This window comes from Podarcis pityusensis (genome assembly GCF_964106645.2).
Source record: "Podarcis pityusensis genome assembly, chromosome: 5".
NCBI classification, from domain to species: Eukaryota; Metazoa; Chordata; class Lepidosauria; order Squamata; family Lacertidae; genus Podarcis; species Podarcis pityusensis.
The window spans coordinates 74,948,976-74,962,660 of NC_138032.1; the positions used below are offsets into that span (position 1 = coordinate 74,948,976).

The 13,685-nt window shown below is 43.7% G+C and overlaps 2 protein-coding genes across 60 annotated transcripts in view; one reads left to right on the forward strand and one right to left on the reverse strand.

Annotated features, from left to right (window-relative positions):
* ANK3 (ankyrin 3) overlaps positions 1-13,685 on the forward strand; it is a 393,167-nt gene that overhangs the window by 344,657 nt on the left and 34,825 nt on the right. For all 38 annotated transcript variants that reach the window (XM_081004830.1, XM_081004842.1, XM_081004817.1 and 35 more), the window contains 5 exons: positions 3,689-3,843; positions 10,046-10,257; positions 11,725-11,932; positions 12,584-12,680; positions 13,456-13,684. In XM_081004830.1, coding sequence (XP_080860956.1) covers positions 3,689-3,843; positions 10,046-10,257; positions 11,725-11,932; positions 12,584-12,680; positions 13,456-13,684 — 901 coding nt within the window. The remainder of the gene's footprint in view (positions 1-3,688; positions 3,844-10,045; positions 10,258-11,724; positions 11,933-12,583; positions 12,681-13,455; position 13,685) is intronic.
* The window catches only part of LOC308476903 (uncharacterized protein), a 70,045-nt gene that overhangs the window by 8,075 nt on the left and 48,285 nt on the right, over positions 1-13,685 (reverse strand). For 4 of the 22 annotated variants that reach the window (XR_013986165.1, XR_013986166.1, XM_081005072.1 and 1 more), the window contains one exon: positions 12,697-13,158. The exons of 17 other annotated variants lie outside the window; for them this stretch is intronic. Coding sequence is in view for 1 of the 5 variants with exons in the window: in XM_081005072.1 (XP_080861198.1) it covers positions 12,986-13,158 (173 nt within the window). In the remaining 4 variants the exon portion in view is untranslated. Of the gene's footprint in view, positions 1-11,648; positions 11,786-12,696; positions 13,159-13,685 lie in introns of those variants that run through there. One more of the 22 variants, XR_013986164.1, reaches the window with a different exon arrangement.

Sequence of the window (13,685 nt, forward strand, 5' to 3'; positions counted from 1 at the left end):
CTGCACAGCTGCTATTTGCAATGGGAAGAAACTCCCAGTTGCATGATAAACATCACTTCTAGTTTAGCTCTTTGTTTTCAGACAACTGTAGCTCATCACTTGCGAGACTCACTTAAGAAGCATGAAAAGTCTGCCTAAACACTAAGAACTTAGAATTTGATCTAATTCCCCATCCCGCTATGGCCCAGATGTATAGGTGGGTGACTGATTGCTTGAGTCATGATGTACTCAGAGTGTGCCAATGCACTGAGAATGCCACTAACTCTCTGTATGCATCTTGAAATGCCCAGGAGTGACAGTTTGGCCACCCCTGTGACCAAAGTTCTGTCTTGTTCAATAAAATTCAGTAAATGATCTGGTTGAATAAGATTGGTGAAAATGTTAACCCTTCTAAAACTGAATTATATTTCAGGTTTGAAAACAAAGTATGAATTTTGTATATATCTATTGACAATTATTAGAAAACTGTGATATTCATATTTAAAATCTCGGGAAGATTTGACTATTTTGACTGCCTGCCTTCAGAGGTTGTGAGGTTCTAACGTAGCATGTTGTTCCAAGTCCTGTGTTCAATACCTGTCTAATACCTTCTCTGTGAGTATTGTTTATGTTCATGCACAAAACTGTGTGCGTCTTATACAGTGAGACAGTATCTGACATATTCGCCTGCAAAGATTGTATTCATAGGATAGTTTTCAATGGGCTTAAACATTTTCTGTTTTGCAAGGCCTGCACAAACATTAGGTAAACAAGTGGAGCTGCTATCATCCATCTCTTGTTGAGATGATAGAACTAATAACCAAATGCGACACTAGAATATTTGGCGCTTCACAAAAATAAATCCACAATCTGTCAGAAACGGAGCACTTTTTCATCCCATTGGGGTGATTTAAACAATGGCTTAATGCACCCATTGAAATCAATGAGATGTAAAAGTAATTAGCTGGGTCATACCCTAAATTGCCTTAAAAAAATACTGCTATTACCGTTTCTGATTCTCCCTTGTAAAAGAATAAAGTGTAACAGCTGAAGAAAGTCTCAGCTAGTACTGCTGCTACTCTTTGATGTTTATGCAGAATGGTGAGGTGTTCTCTCTCTCTCTCTATATATATATACATACATATGAGCAGAGCTAAGTACAACCTCTGTGGGAAATTAATGATACTGTCTGTTTAAATGTCTTAAGGCTGCATAATCCATAACTGCTCGTGTTTCTCTGATGGAATACTTCAAAGGCTTTCCTTGCCCATGAGCAAAGATTTCCATTTTATTAAAAAAAGAAAAAAGGCACGGAAAACAACCTGTTCGTTTATTACACTGACCACTTAATTATGCTCTTGTAATCTTTGGTTGAAGGCACACAGTCAGGTAACACTAGGTGTATTATTTAAACAGGGGTGCAAATGGATCCGACCAGCAACCCAAGATAAATACAACTACATAAGATCATGGTTCTGTCAGAGGCCTACACAACTTTTTACCCACCAAGCTGAGCACAGCTCACCAGATATGTATGGCTGACCATCAGAGGCTGAATAAATCTCTCTTTCTGTTGTTAACATGGAGGCGGGTAGGAGGGATTGCAAGCCCTTCACCACAAATACGTGTGTTTGGTTTTAAAAGGTCAGAGGTTGTGCAGGCCTGTTCTGCTGAATTCATCAGCCAAGAGCTAGACTACCGATTAGTTAGCTGTTTGAATTGGTGCCCATTGTGAAAGTGTGGAAGACAGGGAGACCAACATAGGCCAGAGCCAGTGACAGATGGAGCAAACTAATTCTACTTTTGTACCCATCCTCCTCCCTGCTAAGTTCTACAAGTGCAAACTTAGGCCAGGGAGAAGGAAGTGGACAGGCAGCCCCAGCCCCTGGACTGATTGTAAGTAAGAAGGACCAAAATATTTCCTCAAATCCTCCAGGTTAAGTTGTTGAGCCAATCTTTTCTACATTCATAGACTAATACCAGCAAGTTTTCTTTGGCATATGAGGAAGATCACATCAATCCATTCTGACATGCAGATGCCCCCATAAGTGACTAAAACTGCTACAGTTTTGTCCCCATACGATCAATATTTACCAGGGGCTTTAGTATATGGAGTGCTTGAAAAGAAACACATGCTCACACAAATGGTGCTGGAGGAAAATAGGAGTCACAATACAGGTTCTCATAGCCCAGTCTTCTGCAGGCTTATTCCCCACTGAACTCCTCGTGCATTGGATTGCGCTGCACGTTATTTTATAAAATTAGACTGTATATATTTTCAGTTGCATTAATTCTTTGTATGAAAGATTTCCTTGGATCAAAATGTACACTTTCCATTAAAGCCAATGTAAATATGGCATGCCAGCAAAATGGAACTTATGTTTGCTTGTTTTTTGTTTTATATCTGACTGTGTCTCTTCTACACCTTAGAATCAAGTTGGTCTTTGCCTATGCTGGTGCATTGCCCGTTGATAATTATTAAAGGGCTGTGTGTATTCTGTGATTCTGTGCAAGGGCAGAAAAGTAGAGACTGTAGTACTGGGTGCCAAATTCAGCTTCCTGAGACTTTCAGTGCTCTCCCTGGTTGCTGTTTTTTCTAGTCTTTATGATTGTGCAAATGGACTTGAAATTGCATGGGTAATTAAGATTGCCCAGTGGTAAGAGGATGGAACTTCAGTGCTTTTTTATATCCTTCTACGTCTGTACCTCCTTACTCCTCCCAAGATTAAAACATATTTAAAGTTATTTAGCGTATTTAAATATATTTAAATCAGGCAAAGTGAGCAAAACTTGCAAATCTGGTGAATTTCCACAATATATATTGGCTGGGAAAATGAGCTTTTCTTTACAATATATTTGAAAAACTTGGTGCAAATTGTCAGTTCTCTTCTCTCCCCACCCCATTTTCTTTATTTTAAGTCAAAGCTCCCACCCAGCCCTAAGTAAACAGCACTGCATATGCACAGAGTTGTTCAAGCACAAGAAAAGCAATATTCAAACTCTGAGTTTCACTTTTTAGAAACAATTTTTAAAAGCAAGTTTGCAACTGGGTGGAGAGCATCAGGTGAAGTCTCAAAACAAAGTGTTGATAAAGAAGATTTCCAGCAATCAGGGTCCTGTGCATCAGTGCCCTGGCATTGCTTCTTACTTCTTCCTGTGACTAGCAGAAGCAGAATAAATTGTACAGACTCAAATAAGTTGTCCAGATTGGCTTAGGTTGCATATTAATGCTGGTTGAAAGAATTCAGCTTTTCTAGACACGGAACATGGGTTACTTTGACACAGCCAAATGTTTATGTGTGTTAAGTGCCGAGTACACACAGCCCTGAGTAAATAGCATTATGTATGCATAGCCAAGTGCAGGATCTAAGCTTGCCTGCTGAAACCCTTTCTTTTTATTTGCTTATATGCATTTTTGTAACTTGTTTTTGTTGTCTGTGTAAATTGATGTATGTCAGCACTCCTGTGCGTGCTTATCTAAGTGTGTAATTGGAGTGGATTATTGAAAACAAAAACAAACAAACAAAAAACCTTGCAATTTGAATTGGAAAGGGTTTTGCAGCTTTGCCAGTTATTAACCATTTCCCCCCCATGAGCGCACTTGTAGCTGTGTGACAGACAACTCTTGAGTAAGGGAGCAGCACTTAGTAAACTGAAAAAATGCATGTACAATATGAATTGCTTCCTCTTCTTCTTTTATTTGGTGTAGTCCTGTCATAGTGGAAATCCCTCATTTTGGATCGATGCGAGGAAAGGAAAGAGAACTGATTGTGCTTCGAAGTGAAAACGGTGAAACGTGGAAGGAACATCAGTATGACAGCAGGCATGAAAACCTCACTGAAATACTGAACGGCATGAATGAAGGTACATATGCACTGTTACTGTTTTGGCCTGGGCAAATAGCAAGTAGAAACATGGGCTGGGTTTGTTTTTGAATGATTAAAGGTGAATTAGGCGGTGACTATACAAATAGCATTACCACAGTGCCATGTGGCATGGATATAATACCATATATGTTGTTATGCTTGCCAGCAGAAAAATACACAACCATCCAATCAAAGAACCTATTTGCAGTTAAGAAATATATTTCAGTATCCCAGTTATTTGTTACAGAAGTGAATTAATGATGCTCATTTAACTTAATGTTCCAAGATGGCGGCGCGTTCATACGCTGCGGCTCTGAGCTCCCAATACCTCACCTACTCCCGCACAAAACTGGTAAACATCGGGCTCACAAGAAAAATAGGGATAACTAGAGAGTTTCAAAGGTCCCACTGTATACCAAACTGCATAGTAAGACCTCCAGGATCTCTATGGATTGTCAACGGGAGGGGGAAGTGCCGAAAGAAGCGAAAGAGAAAAGAGCGAAAGCAAAAACGTGGTTGCAGAGCTGGTCTGTTAACCCGGCTTCGAAAAAGACCCACGAGACCAGCACTCAAAATAAAAAAAATCCTTCCAGTAGCACCTTTAAGACCAACTAAGTTAGTTCTTGGTATGAGCTTTCGTGTGCAAGCACACTTCTTCAGATACCAGCACTGCCAAGCTTCTTCTTGACCAACACCAGATCTCTCGCCCACAAAATTGACGAATTACAGTTACTGATGGCAGCAAACAAGCTTCTTTGTGAGAGCTGTGTGGTAAATATTACTGAAACTTGGCTACATTCAGCAGTACCAGATGCGGCAGTTGAGCTGATAAATCGAATAATTTATCGCTCTGATAGAAACAGTGATTCTGGTAAAGCTAGGGGTGGAGGAGTCTGTATTTACATACACAATGGTTGGTGCGTTAACAGCAAAGTAGCTTACACGTATTGCTCCCCAGATCTAGAATTGATGGCAGTTACATGTCGGCCATTTTATTTGCCTAGAGAAGTAACTGTCATAATTATTATAGCTGTTTATATACCATCCGATGCTAATGTCAATGCGGCACTTTCTAAGCTATATGACGTCATCCCCGAGCAGCAGCAAATCCACCCAGAGGGCGCCCTTGTTGTGGCAGGGGACTTCAATCAAGCCTGCCTAAAGACGGTTTTTCCTAAGTTTGAACAGTTTGTGAAATTTCACACTAGAGGACAGAATGTTCTAGATCTTGCGTATTCCAATTTGAAACAGGCATACAGGGCAATCCCCTTCCCCCACTTAGGCACATCCAACCATTCTTCAGTTTTTCTGTGTCCGAAGTACATCCCTCTCAGGAGAAGAATTCAGTCAGTTATAAAAACAGAACTTGGCCAGAGGGTGCTCTTAGTCAGCTCCAGGATTGTTCTGAGAGCACTGATTGGAGTGTGTTTGAACATCAAGATCTGCATAGATACACAGATGCTATACTCTCCTATATTAAAGTGTGCATCAATAATGTAACATCGCAGAGATGCATTAGACTCTATGGGAACTGTAAACCATGGATGACTGCTGAAGTAAGAACACTCCTGAAAATCCAGGATTCTGCCTTTAAGACAGGGAATATAGACATATACAGAGAGGCGAGAATAAATCTCAAAAAAAGGCATTAAGGCAGCAAAACAACAGTATAAGCTTAAGGTGGAAAATTATTTAGCCAATAACATCATGAAACAAGTGTGGCAACGACTGCAGCACCTAACCAACTACAAGAGCAATACAAGGAACATGGTTAAGACTGATGCCTCATTGGCAGAGGAACTGAACATCTTCTTTGCTCGGTGCGGTTGGTTGGGTTTTATCTTCTAGGGATAATTACCCTATCAAACCTTCACCTCTTCCCCATATCATTCTGACCCAAGAGTCCTGGCCCAGAGATGACTTGTTATTGAGGAGATCTTACCCCTCTATTGGGGAGGCTAGTATGGGGTCTGGGTTTCCCACTATTGAAGGGCTAGGGAAGAATGGCGGTGGGGCTAAATATCACTATCGGTGAAGGGTTTTGAGATGCAGTGATGCTCGAACCCCTTCCAATCTCTGCCCCGTCCCAAGGGACAAGGGTAGGGCGAGCAGGGATCACCCACCTCCGTCATTGGTGTTGTGCAATGCCAGGTCCATAGGCAATAAAACCGCCACCATGCGTGACTTTTTTGTCTCGCAGGGGATTGACCTGGCTTGCGTGACAGAGACCTGGGTACAGGAAGGCGAAGTAATCTCCCTACATGAGATAACACCTCCAGGTTTCTCTGTCCTCCATCAATCGCGGACTGTGGGTCGGGGGGGGGGGAGCAGCGTTGTTGATCCGGGAGGATTGCTTTTTCAGGGCTCTGCCACCACCGGCGATCTCCGGCATTGAATGTGTTGGTGTTGTGTGGGGCACCAAGGAGAACTTGGCTGTCTGGCTGGTGTACCGACCACCTAGCGCACCAGCAGCCACCCTGTCAGACCTGCTGGAGGTGGCGGCAGGTTGGGTCTTGGAGTTCCCAAACCTATTGGTTTTGGGAGACTTCAACATCCATGCCGATGCCGCCCCCTCCTCACAGGCTCTGGACCTAGTGACTTCTATGGCAACACTGGGGCTCTCCCAGTTTGTTATGGGCCCGACCCATCAAGCAGGCCACACGCTGGATTTGATCTTTGGTGCTGGCATAGATGTGATCATGCTCCCCCCTGTGGAAGTGCCATGGTCTGATCACTACGCTCTGAAAGCCAAGATTGATTTCCCGCTCCCCCCCTGCTTGGGTGGCAAGCCTATTTGGGCTCGCCCGCGAAGACTGGTGGATCCTGATAGATTCCGTCTGGCCTTGAGGGACCATGCTCCTCCTGGCGACTCATTAGATGACCTTGTCAAGGACTGGAATAACCGGTTTTTGGCGGCCATCGATGAGATTGCGCCCAAGTGCCCTCTGCGACCCCGTCAAAACTGGGCCCCTTGGTTTACCGAGGAGCTCCGGAAAATGAAGCGGGATCTCAGACAGCTAGAGTGAGTATGGCGATGGACTCGTGACGGAGCATCAAGAACATCTTATAGGACGCTTATGAAAGCCTATGAGATGGCTATGAAAGCTGCTAAGAAATCTCACTTCGCAGCTTCCATTGCATCCGCTGGCTCTCGCCCAGCACAACTTTTTAGAATAATTAGGTCAATAACGTCCTTAGGAGGACAACCAAATTTAAGCACAAATTCAACCCACAGCTATGAGGCATTTGCAAGCTTTTTTGCAGAGAAAGTCCTGTTGCTCCGCCGTGACCTCCCTGCCAATTTAGATACAGTGACAGAACTGGAGGCCCCTCGACTGTCTTCGGGTCCAGTGTTAGAACATTTCGATCAGATACTCCCTGCAGATGTGGATAGACTCCTCCAAGCTGGTAGGCCCACCACCTGCCTCCTCGATCCGTGCCCGTCTTGGCTGATTAGGGCGTGCCCAGATATCGCGCAGACCCCTCTGGTTGAAATTATCAATTTGTCCCTTAACACAGGGACATTCCCAGGGGAGCAATGGTGTGTCCGCTCTTAAAGAAAACTTCACTAGATCCTTTAGATCTATCCAATTACCGCCCAGTTTCAAATCTCCCATATCTGGCTAAGGTAATTGAGAGAGCAGTTGCTGAACAGCTTGGTAGGTTTCTGGAGGAGGGTCGGGACTGCTGACTCTCTTAGATTTGTCAGCAGCATTTGACATGGTCGATCATGATCTTTTGGACCATCGCCTCGCTGATGTGGGGATACAGGGCATAGCCCATAAATGGCTGTGCTCTTTTATCTCTGGTCGGGGACAGAGGGTGGCACTAGGGAGGGAGTTGTCGTCGCACCACCCCTTGGTGTGTGGAGTGCCACAGGGCGCAATCCTCTCCCCGATGCTTTTTAACATATTTATGCACTCCCTTGCCCAGATTATCCAGAGCTTTGGGCTGGGTTGTCACTAATATGCTGATGACACTCAGCTCTATCTGCTGATGGATGGCCATACCGACTCAATCCCTGACACACTGACCAGATGTTTGGAAGCTGTGGCTGGATGGTTTCGTGGGAGCCGATTGAAACTAAATCCTTCAAAGACAGAGGTCCTCTGCCTGGGTCGGGATGGTATGGGGATGAGGGACCAACTCCCTTCTCTTGCGGGGCCCCAATTAGTGCAATTGCCTTCCGTTAAGAGTTTGGGTGTAATCCTTGACGCCTCCCTTTCCATGGAGGCGCAAGTTACAGCAACAGCCAAGGCGACATTTTTCCACCTTCGCCGCATCAAACTGTTGGTCCCTTACCTTTCCCGCCCCGACCTGGCCACAGTGATCCATGCGATGGTCACCTCCAGGCTTGACTACTGTAATTCGCTCTACAGGGGGCTGCCCTTGAAGCTGTCCCAGAAACTCCAGCGGGTGCAGAATGCTGCAGCGAGGCTCCTCACAGGGTCTCTGCCATGGGAGCATATTCACCCAGTGCTTTTCCAGCTGCATTGGTTCCCAGTGGAGTACAGGGTCAGATTTAAGGTGCTGGTTTTGACTTTTAAAGCCCTTCACGGCCTAGGACCCTCGTACCTACGGGACCGCCTCTCCTGGTATGCCCCACGGAGGACCTTAAAGTCCACATATAGCAACACCCTAGAGGTCCCGGGCCCTAAGGAAGTTAGATTAGCCTCAACCAGAGCCAGGGCCTTCTCAACACTGGCCCCAGCCTGGTGGAATGCTCTGTCTCTTGAGACCAGGGCCCTGCGGGATCTGATCTCTTTCCGCAGGGCCTGTAAGACAGAGTTGTTCCACCTGGCCTTTGGCTCAGAATCAGTTTGATTCCCTCCCCCTCTTTCCTTTTCCTTTCTCCTCCTATGAAGAGATTGCTCCCTAATTGTTTTAATGTTGTATCTTAATCTTTTAAATTGTATTTTAATCAACTTGTTTTTATTATTGGTTGTTGGCCGCCCTGAGCCCAGTCTTGGCTGGGGAGGGCGGGGTATAAATAAAAATTTATTATTATTATTATTATTATTATTATTATTACTGCAGGTACCACTGCATAATTTCTCTAACTTCTAGTTTTTGTTTGAATATCCATTATTTCCCCTCTTGCTGCTATTTCTGTTTATGCCAGGGTTAGAAAATGTTCACAAGTATTCAGTTGGAAAATTTGTGTTCACCTGAACTGCTGCCAGTGGCAGTAAGCAGGAACATGCTGAGTCAGACATTGCTTCTTCCATGCAATTGTGAGTGTAGGAAAGGCAGAGAAACTGACAAATGTTTGAAGAATCAGCCCTATGTGGTATGGTATGGAAGCAGCATCCTAAGTGATGCCATCTTGATTGACTTATAGGAGTGGTCTGGGTATATTGACTTACTTGTTATCTAACTCAGTGGTGAGATAAATTAAACCATCCATTCAGTGTATCTTTTCCCTTTTATGACGGAATAATTATTGGGTTTGGTGAAAGCAGCACCATCTACTGGCAAAGCTAGATATTAGAACCAAAACGTAATTTGTAGACCTGTAAAAATGGAACCAGCTTTTAAAAGTGGAACATATAACCCAGAAATGTTGCACATTGAATGGTGAAATATTCATTTATTAAATGCATAAATAATATTTTTTATATTCATCTGGCATTTCCTCAGATCAGACCACCATGAGCTAATCTAACCAACTGAGTTATGAGATACTTCTTATCTCCCAATAAACCAAAACCCCAAACAAAAAAAGTTTGGATGCAGATTCACGTTTTGTTCCTTTCCTTAATACACCTTTCTGTCATGAGGTTGATTATAAAGGTGATTACTTAGCCTTTTATCAGATCAAAATGAAATAGCCATGTTAAACCAGAATGGGGTAAATATGAGTCAATAAAATAGTATCTTTCATGCGGTCCAATCAGTATTCGCAGTGCAGTCTGTGCATTACTGAGTTACACCAAATTCCTATTCAGGCTGGGTGTTCAAATCCAACAAAACTGATGTTAAGTCCAGCTTGCCGTTACAGATTTTTTTCAGCCTTGAAATGGAACAGGAAGAGGTTCTTCCAGAAAACATTACATTGAGGACAACATATGCGTTAGTATTCAAAGCAACCCAAAGACTTTCTTGGACAAGGCTGAAACTCTCTTAAAAAGCCCACTCATAATACCTGAGCAGTAATATTTATAAATATTTATAAACATTTCTGATTTTCCCTTGCATAGAATTGGACAGCGCAGAGGAACTTGAGAAGAAGCGTATCTGCAGAATTGTCACGAAGGACTTTCCTCAGTACTTTGCTGTGGTTTCACGAATTAAGCAAGAAAGCAACCAGATTGGTCCAGAGGGTGGCATTCTGAGCAGCACAACTGTGCCTCGAGTCCAGGCTTCCTTCCCTGAAGGAGCATTAACTAAGCGGATACGAGTGGGCCTGCAGGTAATAAGATGAGCCTTTCTTTGCATTTTTGAAAACCAGAAGTAAGGTTTAACGGGGCTGGATCAGATGATGTACCTCCCTAAAGGTAAAGGGACCCCTGACCATTAGGTCCAGTCGTGACCGACTCTGGGGTTGCAGCGCTCATCTCGCTTTACTGGCCAAGGGAGCCGGTGTACAGCTTCCGGGTCACGTGGCCAGCATGACTAAGCCGCTTCTGGCGAACCAGCGCAGCGCACGGAAACACCGTTTACCTTCCCGCCGGAGCGGTACTTATTTATCTACTTGCACTTTGACGTGCTTTCGAACTGCTAGGTTGGCAGGAGCAGGGACTGAGCAATGGGAGCTCACCCCGTCGTGGGGATTCAAACCACCAACCTTCTGATTGGCAAGTCCTAGGCTCTGTGGTTTAACCCACAGCACCACCCACGTCCTGATGTACCTACCTAGATCTGGCCTAATAGGTCGAGGGAAATGAGTGCCTGCAGCTTCAGCCTGCCCACCATTCCTTCATGTAGACACAAGGATGGATTATGCAAATACTGTCTATATGCCTATAGTTCAACATACCCACCCACCCACCCACACAAATTCCTGATATAATGAGGAAATCAACCACATTTCTTACCTGCATGCATTGAACCTTACATGTGTAGGAAGCATGTGCGAATGGCAGAAGTGGAACAGTGAGCAGAGGACCTGCCCACACGCTCCCCTCTACACAGTACACCACTTCCTAAGAGGTGTACTGTCCAGTCTGGCCTCTTAATAAAAGGAGCAGCTCTTCTCCCTCCTGCATGGCAAATTGTAACTGCCAAAATGCCCACTTCTGTGCAACTTGTTAAAAGCTTACCTATCCTGCCCACCTTAGCATTTGGTCATCCCAATGAACCTTATTCAGACCTGTAGTATAAGCATCTGCTAAGCAGGGAACAGTGGCACTCTGGATGAAATCCAGATTTTTACACAAATCCACCTACATACAACAGATATTTTCACTTTGCAGTTGTTGGATTTTAGTTAGGTCCCCCTTTTCAGTGAACCAGATGACATTGTTGAAATTGATAAGAATACCAAAAAGAAGAAGAAAGGGGTTGTATTCAGCTAACTTTGAGTAGACCCATTGAAAACAATGGCTGTAACAAATTTAGGTTCATTAATTCAATAGGTCTTCGCTGAGTAAAAGTTGAATACAACCCGAAGTTTGGGACTTGTTGAATTTTACAAAACTCTGTAATGGAATTTTACCCTAAAATCCTAGATTTGTGTAGCATTTATGGTGTATACCAGCAACAGAAATTTTACAGAAGAATAACATCTAGGTAAAGTATGGTACTACTGGAAGGGATTTTTTTACTTTGTTTCGACTATGGCAGACCAACATGGCTACCTACCTGTAACTATAAATTGCATGTTTGAGAATCTTATATCCCATGACTTTAGAATCTCTTTTTCCTATATTGAAAATAGGCTCAACCAGTTCCAGATGAAACAGTCAAGAAAATCCTTGGTAACAAAGCAACATTCAGCCCCATTGTCACTGTGGAACCAAGAAGAAGAAAATTCCATAAGCCAATCACCATGACAATTCCTGTGCCACCCCCATCAGGGGAAGGGATAACCAATGGATACAAAGGAGACACGACACCCAGCCTTCGGCTACTGTGTAGCATAACAGGTCAGGCAAAGGCATAAGGAAGGGCATCCCCATTTATTCAACATATCTTTTCTAAACCGGGCAAACTTTTCCTCTTCCTCTCTCTCAAGAGTTGCATTTCCCCCAGGAGCATCTCCTTGGTACTGCATATCGCATATGGAATCAGCCCAAGCCAGCAGTGTGTGGGGTCACCACCTTCCTCTCTTTTTGTCATGCCGCCTTTTCTACACACCCACCCACCCAACACCCCTTTCTCTCTCCTTAACTGCCCCCCTTCTTGTCCAGGGGACTGCTGGGGTGGAGACAGATGGCTTTGGCCAAAGTCCAGAATTGACGGTTTTGCAGGGAGCTTTTGTAATTAGACACAAGGGTTGCGGTGTTGACCCAGCGCCACTGGTTGCCCATCCCTCTGCAATCCTGCAGAGGTGAGGACCAGCTCTACCCAGTTCTGCCCTGCCCTTCTGCAATCCAAGCACTATATTACCCACCTTAAATATTACAGACCTTTCATGTCCTTCCCTCTGGAAAGGAATCCATTCCATATGATCACCACATTATATGGGTGTTTCACAAATAAAACTAAGATAAAGTGCAAACCTAAAGCACTATTTCAGATCTATGTAAAAATTCAGATCCCTTTAAACAAGTGTGACTTCATCTTTTATTTCCTAGGAGGTACTTCACCAGCTCAGTGGGAAGACATCACAGGAACCACTCCACTGACTTTTGTAAATGATTGTGTCTCTTTCACAACCAACGTTTCAGCCAGGTACAGTAAAAGCAAATGAAACACAAATAATTACACTTTATTAAGGCTTACAGGTTGTATTATGAAGATCAGAATAACTTGAGTGATACACACTAGAATAACTAGCTCAATAGCAGGACTTTTTTGACTGATGGGAGAGGAGAGGAGCAAAAACAGATTCATAACTAGGGATGTTTACCAAAAAAAATAAAAAATCCTCCCATCTGAATTTCTCCTCAGATTTTGGTGTTCCTAATCACATCTTGTTGTTTTTAACAGAGTGGCACCAGTGCCTTAGTAATCTGCCATTCTTCCAATATTGATATCTAGATATTATACAGAGGAGCAGTTTCCACAACATTCAGTTCCTTCTGCTCACTGAGACCTGTTTTTTCCACACACGTCACCAATGTGCAGAAGTGCTTGTTTGCCAAGGAGGTGGCAGATCTGGCCTCCAAGGTGTGCACCACAGCCGTCAGCAGTGGAGATTTCCCTTTTCCTAGATTACAGAAAACCAACACAGCACATTATGAGCAGACCAGAAAAAGTAATAAATATTGTATTGAACCTGTCTATAACATGCTTTTTGTCTGACAGTTCTCAGATCAGCCACCTCCAAGTTTTGCCAGAAATAATTTATAAGTATATATAATAAAAAGTAAGTTAGAAAACCCAGGAATGTGACTTGGTTCTGTTAGCTGGAGAGGTAGTTCAAACCACAGTAAAGTTATGGTGGGAAATCACCATTGTATGAAGTTGGACTGATTGGTCTTTACATCTATGTATGTGCATCCAGATTTTGGCTAGCAGACTGCCATCAAGTTCATGAAACTGTCGGGTTGGCCACGCAGCTTTATAGGGAATTAATATGTGTTCCCTACATGGCCAAGTTTGTCATTTTTGCCAAAATGAATGATGCGGTGGAATCCAATCTGCGCTGCTTCTGCATGACAGATGATAAAGTCGACAAAACTTTGGAGCAGCAAGAAAACTTTGAAGAAGTTGCAAGAAGTAAAGATATTGAGG